Raw genomic sequence first — 20,091 nt, forward strand, 5'->3', positions numbered from 1 at the left:
AGTTGCTAAAGGGATTTGAAGAACTCACTTCCAGAGCTTTTGGTTAAATTCTGTTCAATGCAAAAAGTAAAGAAAGCTATTAGTAATTGCTCTTTTCACTGTATTAAACTCAACTGGAGGATGTGTTTCATTGAAATGACTTTTATTTTATTATTACATTTTGATTTGTGTAATTGTTTGTCCCTTTTTTGTTACACTTTTTTTTTTCCATAGCCATTCTTTGCCCCATATCTTTACATGCCAAGGTATTACCCTGGCAGTTCTCATCTCATCTCACGTCCACCACTAAAAACGAGTTTGTCCAGAGATCAGAACAATGGCCTAGTAAGTATTTTGAAGGGTAATTCAAATACTAACCTAGATAATAAATATAGTGAGTAATGAAAATAAAGATTATTAATGTTGGTTCTCTATTAGACAAGTATAAGCTTTATGTTATAAATATTTTAAGCAAAGGTGTTATTAACGTGTAATGTAAAATGTATTTTGTTTTAACTTTAGAATTTCTTTACAGAAGAAAACCAACTCTAACATCCATGTATCAAGATTAAAGGAGAATGACCTGTAATACAGGAAAAAAATATTTCAATGAAGTGCCAACTGTACTGTAGTACCAAAACTGAGATAGTGTAATATTGTATGCAAAGGAGTGCTACTTTTAAATTTACAGTCTACTTTTTTTAATAATATGTCACAAATTCTTTGTTGTATCCATAGAACATAAAATTACATCCTTTAATATTATAACCAATATTAGAAACTGGAAGGTCAGATTAAAATGTTAAAAGAAATGTTTTAAATATTTATGTAAAACAAAATACATTTTATCTTAAGTGTTTTTACAAGTACATATAATTCAACTTTACCCATTGAAAAGAATAAATAAGCAAACTTTCCTACCTTCCTATAGAATAATAAATTTCCTATTTAACAGTATTTATTTTGCTGACAGATGGCTGTTCAAATGGAATTATGAACTAAGGAAAGATAAAAAAGTTAAAGCCTTGTTTGTCCATCACTTTAATTCTAGGATATTGATACAATGTGCAAGCTGTTAAAAGGTTGTAAAAGCTTTAATCACTTAAAGAAAACAAATATGTTTTTATTGAGTTATGTATTATTATGAGATCATTCTCATTCACTGTTTACTTCATAATTTTTGTTGAGCCCTTGATTGTTTTACCCAAATCATAATATTTTGTTGTTGTTAGGATGTTATCAAGGAGGATGCTGATGAGGGGCTTCCTTCACCCACAGACCCCTCAATGGTAAATGAGTAGTCATGTGGTGTGGAAATTTTAGCATCTCATAGCTTTTTCAGCAGTAATGAGTCTGCATTAATCATAACTGCAGTTCACTAACACTGCATCAGTGGCTTTGGTGGGCAAATAGAGTAGTTGAAAACTAATGTAGTTTGTGAATGAATTTAAGAGCTAATATTTCACCTGTAAGATGTTCTCTCTTCCCCTGTAGTTTTCCCCTTGCCTTTCTCAGTAGCTGTGGTGAGCTTTTTCAGTAAAGAGTGTTGTGGTAGCTAAAAAGAGTGAAGAATGACAGCGGGTCATTCAGTGCTTAAATTTTAGAAGTAACTGTTTTTCTGCTTCAGTCAACTCTCTCCCATGAACTCTACTTGTTTAGTTGCTGACATAAAGCTATTGCAGGTAACACTGTATAAAGCATCTTCTGATAGAAATGGGGAAAACTGGTCATAAGCTGGTAATTGCTGGTCATAAGCTTATTCTTGAGTCAGAATGCCAACAGCTGCCTTTTCCATGACTTGTTTTTGGTTTATCCTAAGTATTCACACAAAGATGTCACCTTTATGGAATATGTTTTAACTCTAATTGTGATCATGATTTATTACCAAAACAAAGAGGTTAATATGACTGTCATGATTCTCTTAATATTTGCTACCAGTAGTTGTTTGCAACAGTTTTAGTTTGATCTCAGTTATTTTTAATTTTCGTAGATCATTGCAAAAATGTCTGTTGTTGTGCAATGAAAAAAACCACCTGCACAAACTCCAAACTGTTTTTAACTGCACGTAACTCTCACGGAGCAGCCATGTATGGGTGATGTAATGGAAAATGTACCCTTAAGTTCTGTCTCTCACATCATTAGCTACCTTGTGTGAGGGGATGATTTTGGAGTAATTTCTCCTTGTATATTTTTGGAGATTCTGATGCTTTCCTGGTGTTTGATTCCTTATCTCAGTATCCAGTTGTCTTCTCAGACCTTTGCAATTTGTCAGTGCAAGGAGAAAAATTCAGGACTTTCTCCAAAGTATCAGAGTGATGACTGGAGTGTGTGTTTCTGTTAGTGTGAAAAGGGACACAAGCCTGCAAAGGTGGGATTTAGTCTCAGGGCAAAGTAGGTAATGAGTTCCAGCAGCAATCCTGGACCTGGTCACTTTTCTGCTTGCTGCTCTAAGTGTGTGTCTTAAAGCACACACAGGCTCCAGCTCCAAACAGCCATTGAAAAGATTCCTGTAAGTTACAGAATCTATTGCCTTAAATAAGGAAGGAAGTAGAGGAGTTCAAACCTTTAAAAGAAACTATTTGAAATAATGATAATGGAGGATTTTATTCGATCTAGTTTTGAGTATAATTTATTCTGAATCTGTGTAGTGCAGCACATACTTTTCTAAGACTTAGCAATATTTAACCTACGGTGTAAATCGGAAATTTCGAATTTTTTTAAAGGCTCTTGGGTAGTTGACAGGAATGTTGGTAATCAGGATATGGTATTTTCTGTAATGCCTTATCAGGGTTTTATCTATTCTAAAAGCACTTCTTTTGTCAGCTTTATTGAGTTTTCTGTGAAAGGAAACAGTATTATACTTGTGTTATGTGCTACAATTATCTATAGATGGTGGGTACAGTAATTTCATCCAGCTATTTAGGTAGCTCTTAATTGATGAGTCACTGCTACCATATAAGTGATACAACTTATTAAATGGTTTGGTGCATGCAAAGTAATTAAATAAACTAAAAACCCTGCACAAAGTAGTTAATGAAAATCAAGATGTGTAATTGTTTTGGTGATTGAAAACAAGAGGAGCATGTAGAATCAAACTGTTTTTCATGCACAACTGGCATGGAGCCAGAAATATTGCAGTTTTACTTCTGTGTAAAATAGAGAATAATCATTATTTTGGATGTTTGAGTTGTAACAGGGAACAAAATCAGTCAGGATTAGTGAGGAGTATATTTTTTTTTTGTATACAGATCATTGCTGCTTATTTCATGAGTTGAGGCTGTTGTGTGATCTAGTTAAGGCTTTGCTGTTGTCAGTCTGATGTTGGAGTTGACCAGGTTCTGAAATTTCAGATCCTAATCATTAGTCTCATAATATCAGTGTCAGTCTTGGTTAACTTAGTAGAAAACAGGAATATTTTGGAAACTGTCATCCTGTATCAACAATTTGACACACCTACTCCCACCTTCTATATTTCTGTATTTCTGTTCTTCTGTATTTGGATTCTGTTGACAGTGATAAAACCTGTCTGTCTCAGACTGTAGTTAACTGTTCTTTGCTGAACGGACCCAAACATAGGGGTCAAACTGGTAAGTTTACTAAACACCATCTATTTAGTTGTATCAGCATGAAGGTGCATTGTAAATTCTATGGTATCTATGGTTTAAATCACTAATGAAAACAGACTTAAGATATCTTTGACAGCCTTTGACATCTGGGATGGAGGCAAACATGCATTTCTGCAGGTTTTACTCTACAAATGCTTATTTCTGAATTAACTCAAAAACTTCTAGAGTGCTCGTTTGAAGAGTTTGTAGGTGGATTTGCAGTGTTACTGGTCATGGAATGGTAACATGGCATGGTTCACAGCATCCCCCACTAGGTTAGAACTCAAACTAGCATTGCCAGTGCTTATCTGCAAGAAACTTGATTTGTGCTTTAGTTTGCATTGTTAATTGTGGCTTGTTAGGATGCAGCTTGTTGCAAAATAATTACTTTGTTTGTTTAAATACATTTTTTGTACTGCCCTGAATATATAATCCCTTAAGATGTATTATGTGTGCTTTAAATGAGAACTAACATGGCCCAGAGCATGTAGTATAGAGAAACATACAGTATTCTTTATGAAACTGGTAGTGCTTTTCAAAGGTTTGAGCATGAATGAAAATGTATGGCATGGGAGTTTCTTATGGATTTTCCAGTGCTTTTATGTAGCATTTTTGTGCTTTGAATATTTGTTCTCATAAAAAATAACTTTTCAGTTCTGGGGGGGTGGGGGGAGTGGTTGCCTTTTTTTTTTTTTTTTGAGGTGGGGGCAAGGGGAGTGGGCAGGTTGGGTTAGGTAGAAGCTTTAAAAGTTTTTTGAGCTACATCAGTGGAATAACATGATCTTGAAATGGCAGGAGAATGTTTTATTAAAAGCAGGATTTTCCATCAGAAACATAATATAAAACTTTTATACAAAACAAAATGTATCAAGTGTTGCTTTTTTTACACAAGTGCAAAACCAAGTAGTCTGCTCATTGGAAGACAGTATTTGTATAGCATATGCTAAGTGTGTATTGTGAAGATCTGTCTTAAAAGTTTCATCACTTTATGAAAATACCCTGTTTCTGTTCTAACACTGATTTCCTGTTTACCTCAAAGCATGTTGTCTGTACCTTCAACCTTTGTCATGTCCCTTTAAGCTGTTGTTTCTTTTAATTCTGTTTTGTCCTTTTCTCAAAGCTGTGTAAGTCTGGGTTAAACAAAGACAGACAGGTACAGCCACTTTCTGTGAATTATCATTCACTTGTTTCAGAGCCATTCCAGCAGCTCATACTGGTGCTTCATGCTGGGCTGTCTGTAAACTAATGCTCATTACTAGCCTTGAGGTTTGTTTTGACAAGCTGCTTTTAGCTTTTGCATGGCAAATACTTTTCAGACTAATGTTCTCTAAGCATCTCTAACAAAACCACTAAGGCTGAAAAATGTGTCAGTTTAAGTACAGTTTTAATTCACTTACATGATGACAATATCCCTAAAGCTATTACATTACTTATTCTTCAGAGAGTGCTTTTCATAAAGAATGATTTGGATTAATGTGCCTCTATTTCAAACAGTTCACACTTTAACAAAAATAGTCTAAATATTTTAGCGCTTTTATGTATTTTTTTATACACAGAGAGCAAAGTTTCTAAACTAAGTCTTAATGCATGCAGAAAGAATGGCTTGTTCTTGATTGCTAAAAAAATATTTTGATCTGAAGGAGAACTGTTAAATTAGAATTGTTTATAACTTCATTTATTTTTGGATATAACATAAATGTAGTTAATAGATTTTGAGAACAAAGGCAATTGCTTACATACATTGCTTAGGAATCATTTATTTTAGTAGTGTTGCAATGTAATTTTTGCTGCAATGATCTCTTTTCTTTTAATTGGTAAGCTTTCTTTCAAAAAATAATTAAGATTTGAATTAAATTAATATCTTCACTGGTGTATTATCTAACTCATGCCCATGGTAAATAGTGTGTTTATGTGGAAATAATGGACAAATCCAATATTCTGAAGAAAAGCTGAAAACTGAAAAAAGAAACAGTGATTTTTTATAAGAGGAAAGAATAAAGATGTTCACAAAAGTATATGATAAATAGTTTATGGGTGAAGCTTCATCCTGTCATCTTCATCAATTGGATAGTTGACTTATATCCTTAACAGGATATAGATTTTAGATGTGCTAAAAATCAGACTAAATTAAGACCTAAAATTTATCCTTTGGATGCCTATATGATAATTAATTAGGTATTGTAGGCACCTAATTAGGCAGACATTGCAGAATCTGAAAAACAGCTGTCTTGTCCTCAGAAGGAATACCAAGCCCTTGCTTAAGAGCCTGGACTGGAGTGGAATTAGAATGTCTAATTTTTATGCAATAATTCAGATAGGCAGCCTTCCCAGAAAATGGGGTATATCTTTTGTTTGTATAGTATCCAGTTGATGTCACACTAAAGATAGATAGATAGATAGATAGATAGATAGATAGATAGATAGATAGATAGATAGATAGAAAGATAGATAGAAAGAAAGAAAAAAAGAAAGTAAAATGGCAGAAGAACAAAGATCAGTGTCCCAGTTGTTTCAAGGCAAGTGTGTGAACCACCAGGATGAAATCCCCCACAACCTCCTCTGGTGTTGCTGAATGGGGTTGATAGTGAGCCATTTTTAAGTCCATTTCAAGCACATCTGGCAGAGAACTTTGGGAGAATTACATGTAATAGCATCTGAACTTTGAAACTCAGAGTAGCTTAGGTGGGGAGCATGCTTACCTTCCCATATCGGCATATCTTTGATAACAATATGTCAGAAATAATGGGGATTTGGATTGCTGCTGTGGAATTGCTAGTTAAATAAATTCTCTGTAAATATCTTGCTTTAGATAATTCAGATATGGTTAGTGGCATTCTCTGTGATAATCATTGGTTTTCATAAGCAATATATTTCGATCTATTAATTTATATTAATTCTAAAATATTAAACAACTTTGAAGTAAATAAAAATGGGGGGGAAGTATTGCAATTATAAAATCAGTCTTCATTGGTGATTTGAGTATAATAAGACTTGAATAACTGAACTCGGAATAGTCAAAATGCACTTTCACGTCCCAGGGTTTATGCATGTCAAGACAAGCTCAGAAGCTTTAGAAGTTCTTTTGCATCCTCTCAAAATTAACTGTTTGGTGCATGGTCTGCAGTGCTGAACCCAAAACTTCAGAATGTTCAGAAAAGAGAGAGGATGCAACAATGTCCCTCCCAGGAGGAGATGCACAGATATGCATCTCTGTACGTACACAGGGAGCATTTTGTAGCTGATAGAACTGGTTCTGATTTTGCTTTTAGGAATTTGGAATCACGAGTGTAACTGTGCACAGGCCCCCATCCAGGGAGGATTTTGGGTTTTTTAGAACATACTCTCTTAGTAGGGTGACTACCTGCAGATGCATTTGGTTTGGGTTTCCACCCTGTCTTTGAAATTCCCAGAAGCTGGCAGCATTAATGGGACAACTTCTGTGTTTCAGTGCTAAATCATAAATAATTTCTACCTAAATCTTGCCAAAGTTTGCGATGCATGAAGCATCCTTGTAGAGTCTTGGAGGGCAGTTGCAGTGCTGATGTTTCTGTACTGTGGTACACAGGGCTGATCTGGCATAAATGGAGCTAAAGGAACCTCTGGAAAATGGATGGATGTTGCTAAAATTACCCAATGAATCCAAGTAATTGAGGTGTTATGTTTTAGGTCATCTTTGTCTAATACTAAACCAGGAGTTTTTAAAACAGGAAAATCTGAGTTGTATCTGCATTATTTGAAAAAACCAAAACATCCTAGAACAAAACTAACTACTAAAATAAGGGAAACTTGTGAGTGAAGATGCATTTTATATTGATTAACCCTTAATTAATATTTCTGATTTTTATGGGGTTTTTTCTTAACATCATTTAAGAGAGTTATTTTTTCACAGAGGCAGGACACAAAATGCTGGGATTTTTCTCATATAAATAACCATAATAAATGTTTCCCAAGAAATAGACATTCTGATAGCCATTAAAAATGCCTGTGCATTCTTATTCTCATCTCTTAATTTTAAAATGTAGTGGAACACAGCTTGATTTGTGTTAGTGTGTATTGTGAAATTCTGGGTGTACTGAGTGCTTGAACTAGTCTTATGTGCACATTTCTCATGTTACAGGGAGCAGGAGCAGGATCAGCTGCAGGAGGATCACACGTGTCTCTGAGCACAATGAGTGTGGAAGCTGTGTGTGAGAAGCTAAAGCAGATAGATGGTCTGGAGCAGAGCATGTTACCTCAGTACTCTGCAACAATAAAAAAGGTATCAGCAGCATTGCATTAATGTATTTAGTACTTAAACTTGAAGCTACCTGGGGAAAACAAAATATTTAGTGACCTGTCTTCCTGAAAATGTTTATTGAAACACATCAGATGTCAAAACAACAACCTAAATTCTGTGCATGCCAAGTTTGGAGGACGTTTTAATACAAGCATTTAATTTTCAGAGAAAATGCTCTGTGTCAAAAAAAGAAAAAAAATAGTCAGAAATATAAATGCTGATGAGACTGGCTATTTTGAGAAAAGAAGCAAGGAAAACGTTTTCAAAATTGCCATGTATAATAAATAGATAAAAAAGGTTGCAAATGTGTTCTATCTCCAGGTAGCAACATCCCTTTTCACTCTGTGTGAGAAATTGGCAGATCTGTTGTAAATGAATGGTGAAGATGGCTCCATTTCTTTATCACAGTCCATATCTATTTGCTTCAGAAAAAGGCCACTGTATGTTTTTCTGCTACTGCTCTTTTTCTCTGATAGATACATTAGCACAGAATAATTTTTTCCTTTATTACTTTTTTTCACTGTTCTTTGTGCTCCTCTTACACCGAAATAAGGGAAAATATAAAGGTTGTCATCAGTGAGTGTTTTTGCTGAGCTTGCTTTGTCCTGGAACCTGTCATATCTTCACGAATACAGGAAGGCTGTTGATTCAAGGATTAAGGCAGGTTTTTCATAGGAAGCATTAGGGAAGTTGCTTAAAGCAAGAAGTAGGATGTTAGATTGCAAGTCATTAGGTGTAGCTGCAAAAATTTCAGTTCCTTCCATTGCTTTAGAGTGCAAAAAGAATGCTCATGAGTTACCTATAACGAGGTTCCTCTCATTTTTATTCTTGCACTTCTTACTGTAAAAAAGGAGGATGAAAATGGCTCAGCCTGTTCTTTTTAGTGGTTTGATGGATACGAGAACAAAACCACTGACATCCCTCAGGATGAGCAAAGCTCTCAGCTTGGGTCGCCCATTTCCTGGCTGCTCTCCTAAGACATGGTTCCTCTTTTTACATTCTGTCCATCCAATGATATGTGGGATAGAGAGAAGGACCTCTCATTGTTATGCAGTGGAAATGGTTCTGTATTGAATTTGGTGCTTTTGGAAGTTAAGCACTATATAAACATGCCTAATGTGAGGAACCACCTTTCTGGAGTATAGATGTTGTTCAGAAACTTCTGTGTTAATCTCTAGTTAATGATGAAAATTAGAAAGAAGTCTGATCTTCTGTCCCTCAGTGTTCCTGGTAATGGGAGGAATGCAAGTCTGTATTATGCTGAGAGGGAATGGGATAGAAGGCAGTCCATTATCTTGGATGCCTCAAGCCAGGTGCTAGATGATGCCTGGGACATCATTGTCTGATTATCTTCAGTTGCTTGGGCGTCTGCAGTTCCCTTCTGTTCTGGTCAGAGAAGTTTAGGCAGGTTAATGTCTTTTTTTTATTTCTGAAGTTTTCTACCACTTTATGTGTTGTTTCCTTACATCTGTTTATAGAATACAATCATATTGCCTTTCATATACAGATTTTTGGTATACATTTATATTATTATTTAAATTTCCATTTTTTCCATGACATGTAGGTGGTTCTCGTCCATCAGCAATCATCAGTAAATACAATTTTATAAAAAAACCCACATGGTTATTATATAGAATTGGACATAAGAGTGACATTGGGGAATTTCACTAGTCTGCATCCAATTTTAATTACCTTTTAGTTTGTTACTGCCATGCCATAGGTCTTGTATCTGTAATTTACATTATTTAGTTTTATTGTTTCAGGCAAATATAAATGGCCGTGTCTTGGCTCAGTGCAATATTGATGAACTGAAAAAAGAAATGAATATGAATTTTGGTGACTGGCACTTGTTCAGGAGCATGGTAAGACTTTCTGCTCAGTGTTTGGGCCATCATAAATTAGTCTTTTTCAATATGAGGTTTTTTTTCTGGTTGCTTTCTTGTCATCACCTTTCAGTTTTTAAGTATTGTCTTAAAACATGCACACAACTATTATTTAGTTACTTTGTCTTTTTGTCTTGAGCACTAACAAGTGGTTCTCTATAGATTTGCATCTTAGTTGATAGTGAACTCTGAAGTTTTGCCTCCTCTTTTTCAAGGATCAGTTTTTCCCTGGATGGGATCACCTTTCAAATTTGCCTATTTTAATGAAATGGTCAGAACTTAACAATTTTTGAAACCTCTGTCCTTCTGTTAAAAGTAACTTGGGAGTTCAAAGTATGTGTAATAATATGTGCAGGGAATTGGGCAGCCAGGCTGTTAGAGATGTGTAGTCCACAGTTGCATAAGGTAATTTTTAAAGGAACTTGAGCTAAAAATCAGGCCAGTAAGATAAATGTACAGTATTCAATTGACACATGCTTGTGTAATACAAGAATGATGCACTGCATGGTTATTGAAACATACATATATTTAATTTCCCCCATTTCTCTCCTCCCAGTCTGAGAGTTAAATGACAGTGTTATAGGGAGGGTTACGCATCGCAGAGAACTGTGTTTTCTCTAAAGTATTTTTAGACTTGCCAGTTTTCTTTCTGAAAACAACAGTATGTCTCTCAACTGCTAAGTCAGTCTTGAAAACACTGAGAATTACACAATGAGATTTATTGTTAGATAAGATGTGTTCAGTTTTGCTTTGAAACGTATAGCTTACCACTTACTAGTTTAACAAGACTTCAGATGTTTTTGTGGCTTCAGTTCTTTCAAGGGTCTGAGCATTAATAGTTTGTAAATACAAAAAAATATTAAATATGTGATTTGCAGTAAAGACAATGAATGCACTACATCTGTGAACAGATTTTTCTTTGTACTTTTCCATGGTCACAACCTCGCTCTTATTTTTAATAGAATTCTTGTTTATCAATTTTGAGAACTACTTCTATTTATATAATCACATTTAAACTGTCTCTTTTTGTGTGTTAAGATACTTGAAATGAGAAATTCAGAAAATCAGGCTGCTCAGGAAGATGCTCGTGGAGCAACAGAGCACGTTACAACTGCGGTTCCTCACAGTGAACTTGCTCGCCGTCCTGGGCATAACACTGAGTTGCCTCACACTGAGCTGACGGGTCTTGCTGGTCAAGCTCCCTACACACTTAACTTCAGCTTTGAAGAACTCAACACAATTGGTCTTGATGAAGCTCCTCCACGCCATAGTAACTTAAGTTGGCAGGTATTTAATAGAGAAATGTATTTGGCTTGCTTATCTGTATGTTCCAGTAATCACTCTTCATGACAAAAAAATGAAAGCTGTCATGGTTTGTTTTCTCATCTAGCTTAGGGTGGTGTCATGCAAGACTTCTGTTTATCACAGTATTCAGGTTTTGTGTATGAAATATTTTAGTTAAGTGCTAGCTAGATGTTAGACCATTCAAAGGATTACAGATGTATTTGTTAGGTTTCTTTGAAACGGACACCTACAGTGCTCCATGACATCAGAGCCTTGTCCTGACAATGCATAACCTATTCATAGACTCAAGAGCTGACATCATCCTCTAACTATGGTTTCTGCCATAGGTTGTGGTGAGTTTTTGTATGTATCTTATGAAATCACCTGATTTATCTGCCTTTAAGAAATAAGACAAATCAGTTAGTAGCTAAAGAGTGGCTAGACTTAAAAAAAAAACAACAAGCAAACAAAAACCTCCCACAAACCCAAACATTTTAGCAGTTTTTTCATCTCTGGAATTAAATTAAAAATTCTCGAAGGTGCATCAAAATAGGAGGATACCCCAAGTTACTAACTATAGGTGATGTTTTTAATAATCAGAACTGTCCATGAAGATAGATTTGGGATATATATCCCAGAGATAGATTTCTATCCCAGATACCTCTGAATATGTGCATGCCTGTGAGTGTAGAATCTTGAGTACCCTTACTTCCTATTTCCAGCAACAGACTATCAATATATGTTTTTCCAAACCAAATTGGCATTACTCACAATTGTTACGTTCAAATAAATAGTGCTTCTGATGCCCAGTTACCTGAAGTTGAACCAAAGGAGTGAAAAGGGGAGTTTGTCCTTAAGAAAACTTTAGAATTGACCTGTTGGAATTTTTTTTTTAAGTCAATACGAATTAAAAGTTAAATTGCTGCTTCTCTGTTGTGCTGGTTGACCCTGGCTGGATGCCAAGTGTGCACCAAAACTGCTCCATCACTGCCCTCAGCTGGGCAGGGGAGAGAAAATACAGTGAAAGTCTCGTGGGTTGCAATAAGGGCAGGGAGAGATCACTCACCTGTGACTGTTATGGTCAAAAATTCTTGGGGAAATTAGTTTAATTTATTAACAGTCAAATTGGAATAGGGTAACGAGAAATAAAGACAAATTCTAAAAGCAGAGGTGAGAGAAAAGAGGGATATGTTTGCCAGAAAACTGATTTTTCTGAAAACAGCTATATGCAATGGCATTTTGCCAGGATATATTGAAGTATATAGGCTAAGGGTCTTTCAAAAATGTTTTTGAGAGATGTTCAACATTTAGATGAATTCTTGCTGTCTTTCTAATATAGAATGCTAATTTTGAAAATGTACTAAAATGTATTAGAAAAACCCATTTTGACATAAAAATTCAATTCCTATAATGACATACTCAAAAGACTTAGCCTCAAATGCACTGTGTAAAATGCTTGTTTTGTGGAAATTTTCCATTATGGGGACCAACAATAAGAATTTGTAAGTTTAGTATGTGTGTGTGATTGCATATATATGATTATAGTAAGCATATTTTAATTATAGCATTGACAATTTCACTTACATAATCTATTTGCAACAACAAAAAGAATAATTGAAGCACATACTTAATGCTCTGAGTTCGTTTAAGATCAGTAGAAGTAAAAATAAATAGTTCATTTAACTGTTATCTCTCTCTCCTTTTTTTTTCCAGTCACAAACACGTAGAACTCCAAGTCTTTCAAGTCTTAACTCTCAAGATTCTAGTATTGAAATATCAAAGCTTACTGACAAGGTGCAGGCAGAGTACAGAGATGCATATAGAGAGTATATTGCTCAGATGTCACAGTTAGAAGGAGGTGCCAATTCCACCACAGTAAGTGGGAGGTCTTCCCCTCATAGCTCAAGTGCTTTCTACATGGGGCAGAGTACATCAGGGGGTTCCTTGCACTCCAGTGCAGAACAGGAAAAAGGAAAAGATGGTGAACAGAAACAAGACGATGGGAGAAAGTCCTTCTTGCTGAAGAGGAATGATGTTGTTGATTACAGTACTTCAGGTGTTTCTACTAACGATGCATCTCCTTTGGATCCTATAACTGAAGAAGATGAAAAATCTGATCAGTCTGGTTCCAAGCTTCTTCCAGGAAAGAAGTCTTCAGAAAGAACAAGCATCTTCCAGGCTGCAGATTTAAAGCTTAAGGGAGTTACTCTCCGGTACCAGAAACTTCCCAGTGATGAAGATGAGTCCGGAACTGAGGAATCAGATAATACTCCTCTTCTTAAGGAAGGTAAAGATAAGAAAACAGATATCAAAATAGAGAAGCAGCCCAAATCTCCAGAACATGGTTCTGAACCTATTAGAACCTTCATCAAAGCAAAGGAGTATTTGACAGATGCCCTTTTGGATAAGAAAGATTCATCTGACTCTGGTGTAAGATCCAACGAAAGTTCTCCAAATCATTCCCTCCATAATGAAGGAGCAGACGATTCACAGCTTGAAAAGGCAAATCTCATTGAGCTTGAAGACGACAGTCACAGTGCAAAGAGAGGAATTCCACACAGCCTTAGTGGCCTTCAAGATCCAGCGGTGGTTCGTATGTCTATTTGCTCAGAAGATAAGAAAAGCCCTTCTGAAAGCAGCCTGATAGCAAGTAGCCCTGAAGAGAACTGGCCAGCTTGCCAGAAAGTCTATAATTTAAACAGAACCCCTAGTACAGTCACCTTAAATAACAACAGTGCTCCAAGCAATCGAGCTAATCAAAATTTTGAAGAAATACAAGGTATCAGAGATCCCTCTCAAATAACCCTGCACCCTGGCTCAGGTTCCAATTCGACTGCAGTTCAGAATGAGAACCTGAAGGCGGTTGCTCAGAAGCGGAGCCAGCTCTCCAGTTACACCAGGCTTTCAGAAGATGCATCAGAGCTCCACACCGTTGCAGGCTCAGAGGGGGCTGGTTTTGGAGAGGAGAGAGAAAGTATCCTGTAAAAACCAGACAGGTTAAAAAGAGTATGTCCATGAATTGTAACTTACTTGGAATTCTTTGTCAGTCTGTGGTTACATTAAGCTTTGTAGTTTGAGCTTTCAGTGCTGTAATAGATGGTCTAGATTATTTTCAGTCATTGTCTTGGAGAGGAGGAGTAATTTTTACAAGAAGCAAACTACTTCAGACCTTCCCCACTTATAAAACCCATACTTGTCAGCATGGAAAACAAGTTCTTTGTTAAGACATTGTGCAAAGGTTTGGTCAGGGGCAGATGTTACAGAAGTTAAGTGTGGTTTAATTATGAAAATTATGATGTGATTTTAGTTTTCTCTTGGGATATATATTATTTATCCCTTCTAAACATTCCAGTTAATTCAGTGTACTCACAAGTAAAGTTAATTCTGTCCATTCTTGCCATTTGATGTACGAGATGCCAGAATGGTTCAGTATCACAACCTGTGACACCCTTACCAAACTTTGCATTAATTTGTGGATTAATGTGTGCAACATACATTACATATGTTGAAATTTGAGTGTTAAGATACTTGTTTGGCTATATGTATGCTTTTACTCTTTGTATGCTCAGTAATTGCTGTTGACTTTGTGAACTTTGGGTAGAGTGGTGATAGGGTTTGTAAGGAACGTTGTCTTGATGTGTCACTGGAATTGGCAGTTATTTATAAGGTGATACCTTATCATTGACTTGGTGGATCCATTATTCATTATAGGTATGTAATTTTACAGTCACTAAATAGATGGTCTCCATGGATTCAACCACCTGAGCTACATTAAAATATTGTGAGGATAAAGTATGAATACGATGTCTGAATTTATGAAGCATTTGTAGCTGTGCGTGGTTTTTCCTTGGTACAGTACTTATAATTTGGTTATTTAAAGAAAAATAAGCAATGTTTGCCATTCTAAAACTAATACAAACTCTTTGGAATCTTGTCAAAGCTGTACACCAGCTTCTTTACTTCGGAAGTACAGTGTTTGAAATTTTTTTTATCATCTTAAGTAATGTACCTGAATGATGTTGTAGCAAATGCTTGTACTGTCCAGTGAAATCTGCATGGTTTTGAGGAAGAATTGTTCAAACTAGAGTCTGCTAGTAGAAAGAAAATAAATAAATTGGCATGTTGGGCTTGTGTCCAAATTCCTTTTTATTTGCAGTATTTTGTTTCTTCACTTGATAAAAATGTTACGTCCATGTTGTTTTGGTTAAAGTACTTCACAGATTTAATTTTTAAAAATGCATTGAAACAATATCATTAGTATTACATACTAAGTAAGCATTAAGTATAAACCCACATTTGATAGATGAAATTGCCCAAGCAGACATTTCTAAATGAGGTGCTGTGAGCTGCGGAGAAGTGGCCACCTCCCTCCCACTAGTCCAGAGCAGTAATGCTGCTGGTGGTGGCAGTCAGTGTGCTGGTAGCTCTGCTGCAGCTTTGTTTGTGTCCCAGTGCATCTCCAACCAGATGCTTCCCCAGGGACCACGTGGTCTCGGCCTTTGTTATCCAAATCAAGAGGATGCATTTCTGTGCCAGAGTCAACAGAAAAACTGGCTTTATCCAGGCTCTCGATTTTTTCATTCCATGGATGTCTTGTACTTACAGGACTGGAGATGTGATCTGTACATTTTTTGATTCTGTTGAATTGGTGTGTTATTTTCTTGAATTACAAGTTACTCAACAGAGTGTTACAGAAGTACTGGAAACTTGTGTGCACATCTCTATCTACTATATTAAGAGTTTAACCAAAACACCTCCCAAAACAAAATAAGGGTCCCCAAAGCCTGTGTGCCTTCATGTTTTGCCAAATTTTGGGAACAGTTTTTTGGGTTGAGTTCTTCCTATCAAAAGTGCATTGCTCCACTTTCAGAAATTTTTGGGGTATAAATGCTTTTTACAGAGAGATACTTAAAAGCATTGTTTTGTGAGAGAAGACAAGTGTAGCCGTCTTCGTTTAGACATATTCACAGTATTTATGAAAGATACCAATTATTTAAAATATTTTTGTCTGTTTAAGTCCTTAAGTAATCCAAATGGATAAATTACAAATTTCCATATGGTTTTGAGGTAATTTTTTCTCCCTGAAAGTTTTCAGCTCTTCATGAAGTACCAACATTGGGATGAAATAGGCAGTTGAGTAGAAAACATCAGTGTTTTTATCTTGTGTTCACTAACACCAGTGTAATTCCATACCAGCACTAAGAAACAGTAGTTACAAAGTGTCAGTGTAAGATAGCCCAGGACTTAATGTAATACTCCCTTTGGGTATGTTGACCCATGTCACACATGGGATGTGGGTATCTAAAATAATTTCATTTCCAAACAGCAGTTCATTCCTGTTTCATTGAACTGCTTCAGCTGCATCATATAGTAATGCAGACTGCAGTTTATACCATCAGATGTGTTCACTGACTTATTTAATGCCTTCCTAGCCAAGTGACTAGAATCAGGAAAATACGAATCCTCCATAGCCAATTTAAGGACAATATGCCACAAAAGCTGTTTTTTAACAGGACAGTAAACATAAGTGACTTTTAGAATTTACTTGCATAAAAATAACTGGACAGAGTGCATTTTTCTTCTCAATTGAAGAACCTTGAAAAATTTTTTTATACAGGTGTTCATAAACTAACAGAAGAAAGTGTTGTACTATGATAGGAGAGAGGAGAAAAGAGAGAGGAATGGAGTACTTACTACTTACAGTAGTAAAAAAGTCTTTTAGTAAATAAGAAATATATGTTAGTTACTGTAAATGTTAAATGATTTTTTCACATGTAGAATATGACAGAATAACATTTGCAAGAATTAAAAATACTCTGCAGTTTCCTAGCTGTAACTAGTTTTTTCTCTACCACAGTTTCTATGGTTACTTGCTTGCTTAATTTGTTGCACAATTCTTGGAGTTAAGAAACCATAAACAATTTCCAGTGTTGAAATATTAAATGTTAGCTTTGTGACTTGTGGGAGTCATGGAACCCAAGAGTTCCATGGAGAATGGAAATGAATGAAGAGTATAAAACAATAAGGCAACTGCAAACTTATTTCTGGTATTCACCACTTTCCAAAACTCTTGTAATGATAGTTTATGCATACACTCTAAGTTTGGATGGCTGAACACAGAGGAACTTGAAACCATAACTACTTTGCCTAACTGAATCTTAAGAGCACAGTTTGGCTTGTCCTCTTGTTATGATGCCTGGATATGTTTGCATGGCAGGGTGAAAATAAATGTGTTTTGGAAGGAAAAATTGGATGCAAGTTACATTCCAGGTTTTATATGAGAGTCTTACGGCTGTTTGCCAGCCTCTTCTAGGATTGCAGTTTAAGGGGAAGAGGGAGAGGGAAATTCTTACACCCCACTTGTAAAACTTGCAACAATATAATGGTCTGGTAAAATTCTTGAAGATTCTGGAAAAAAGTTCTCATTTTGTGCCTGTCCTGGTCACTGGGGGATCTGATCAGCCTGTGTGACTTTAGCCCATGCAACAGAATATACATGTCATGTTGGTAAGTTTTCAGTTCCTTAGCTTTCTTCAGCTTTCTTTTCAAATACTGTTAATGTTTTTGTTTCTTCCCTATTTTTTTTTCTCTGTGAAACTTCCCTGAGACACATGATGGATTTATACAGCATGCTGAAAATAGCTGGTTTCTCTTGTGGTCTGGCATTCCACTGTCCACTTCTGTCAACAGAATCCTCAAAGTCACTTTTTTCCATTTTCAACTCTAGTAGGAAGCTTTCTGGACTTCACATTAAGAATAACAGATGGTTTTGTACAGGCACAAGACACACAGGCAGAGGATCCCAGTAGCGCCTGCTGTCCATAGTCCAGCATGTTGCACCCTGTGGCCTTGATCATTTTGATCAGCTTTATCATCTGTTACCAGTTTATTTAGGTTTCTAAACACATTATGAAGTAATTGCCAAATAATACCTGGATATTTGAGGTCTCTTAAATGAAAGCCACTGTAGTAGTAGAAGTGTTCATACCAGGTACTAAATTTGCTGTTGTGATTTTGGGTTTTTTGTGCCTGTTACAACACACCCCAGAAGGCAAGGGTAACCCAGGTTCTTGTAGTGGATCCCTTGGGGTGCATTAGCGTGAAACAACACTGAATGATCAGTGTTTGTAATGTGGGGTTTATTGTAGAACAGTTTGGTTTCAAAGGAAAACAGTTATGTAGCTGGTTTGGTTGTTAGTATATATAATCATAAAAATAACACTTGAGAAAATGTATAAGGAGAAGAAAGAGAAGGAAAGGATAAAAGTAGGAAGGTATATAGTCCTGCCCTGGTGGATCCAGCAATGAAACTTGGTAGTTGTAATTTTGATGTCTGTTGGTCAAAGGTCTTGATCTGTTGGGGGTGGGAGAAGTCCACAAAGCTCAAAAATTTCCTCAGTTCTCTACACTCAGATTCAGGTGGGAATGCCTAGTGTCTCCCCTGGGGCTGGGAATTTTTACAGTGGGTGATGTAATACTGAATCGGGACAAGTCATGAGCCTTTGACACCTTCTAAGATGTTACAGCTGTTCTTATGTCAGCGTGAATCATGGTCCATTATGGTCCATCATCTGAGATGAATAGCCCAGGCTGGGAGGGACTGTCTTTGTGCTCCCCAGAGGGGTTTTCACAGCAGAGTCATCATGGAAGGGAGGACACTGGCACGATAAGGACTATCCCAGGAAGGATTTTCTTATCACCTCTTCCTTTATCTGGAAATCCAGTTTGTACCTTCAGGCATGCACACCCTTCTGCACCTGGAATAGTTAGACAATGGCAGGCAATTACCTGATGGGAAGGTCCTTCAGTATTAGGCATATTCAGCGAGGGGTGGGCTTTGCTGGGTGAGCAGCTTTTCTTGCAGTTTGCTACAGTGGACGAGATTGGTGATCTTAACAATGTTTAGGCCATTAACCATTTCAGTCTCTTGAAACGGGGACAAAATAATACAGCATAAAAGTTTATCTGTGTTACTATTACCTTTTAAATTTAGTGTGACTTTGCAAAAAATGTAACTGTTTGTAAAATGGACTTGCCCAAAATTGCAAGCAGTCAAAGTAAAAGAAACCGGCGTGCCTGAATATGAGCAGTTGAGATCAGGAGGAACTGGGAGCTTGCTTGAATAAAGGCTGATAAGGGAAGTGCTTTCAGCACCTTCTCAGCACAGCCAGAGGGCGGAAACCTGGGTGGTGAGGGGTGGAGAAAAGCAGTGTTTGACATTACATGATGTTATATAACATCCTTGTAGTAGAAAACAGAATAAGCAACAGAATGTATAATCACAACCTAAACCCAAAGTGTCTGTCTGTAATAGACAACAGTCGAAGTTAACTGTATAAAAGTTGCTAAATTTTGTGTATCCAGTGGACATGTACTTGGGAGGCATGAGCCCCTGCGTGACCCCAGCCATGGCCAGGCTGTAATAAAATTGTGCTTTACTGTCAATATCTGGATTTCTTTAAATCACTCTGACAGCGCCAAATAGTAGCTGCAGTGGGAGAACTTAGAGCAAAATTCCAGTTCCAGTCAAGCAGAGGAGACTGGAAAGACTGTTCTAAACTTACTGTGCTAACCTTACACACTGTTGTCTGTCAGCCTTGTGCAGTGTTTTCTAGATTTCTGTTACCTTTACTAAGGCCCATTTCATCAGATAAGGGCGGGTTGGGGGAAATTTTACTTAGATTTTTTCTCTGTGAAAATACAGAGCAGTTTCATGAGTTTGATATATTCTCACAGGTTTCTGAATTTTAACAAGAGGGAAAAAATAGGAAAGTGGATGCTCAAAAAATTCCATAATATAAAGTATAAGTAATATCAAACCATATTTCCAACAGAACTAGAGTTTTCTAAAGACTAATTGGCACATGGAGACCAATCAAGCCATAAAAAAGATTATTTTAGCTATATAACATCCAGCTAACTTTTTTCATTAAGATGTCTGTGACAGAAGCTGAGCATGCAGCATGTTCCTCCCTTTGGTTAACAAATAGAAGCAGGTTATAGAAGTCAAAATGCAATTTAAAGCTAATGAAAAGTTGAATTTTTTTTTGTAGTGTATCTTGTT

The 20,091-nt window shown here is 36.4% G+C and overlaps 1 protein-coding gene across 5 annotated transcripts in view; it reads left to right on the forward strand.

Moving 5' to 3' along the window:
- KIDINS220 (kinase D interacting substrate 220) overlaps positions 1-15,151 on the forward strand; it is a 77,615-nt gene extending 62,464 nt beyond the window's left edge. For 4 of the 5 annotated variants that reach the window (XM_071548377.1, XM_071548375.1, XM_071548376.1 and 1 more), the window contains 5 exons: positions 214-324; positions 7,702-7,842; positions 9,624-9,722; positions 10,782-11,030; positions 12,741-15,151. In XM_071548377.1, the coding sequence (XP_071404478.1) occupies positions 214-324; positions 7,702-7,842; positions 9,624-9,722; positions 10,782-11,030; positions 12,741-14,012 (1,872 nt within the window). In that variant the 3' untranslated portion in view covers positions 14,013-15,151. The remainder of the gene's footprint in view (positions 1-213; positions 325-7,701; positions 7,843-9,623; positions 9,723-10,781; positions 11,031-12,740) is intronic. The other variant, XM_071548378.1, reaches the window with a different exon arrangement.
- The last annotated feature ends 4,940 nt before the right edge of the window (positions 15,152-20,091 follow it).

Source organism: Pithys albifrons, chromosome 2 (assembly GCF_047495875.1).
Source record: "Pithys albifrons albifrons isolate INPA30051 chromosome 2, PitAlb_v1, whole genome shotgun sequence".
Classification (NCBI taxonomy): Eukaryota; Metazoa; Chordata; class Aves; order Passeriformes; family Thamnophilidae; genus Pithys; species Pithys albifrons.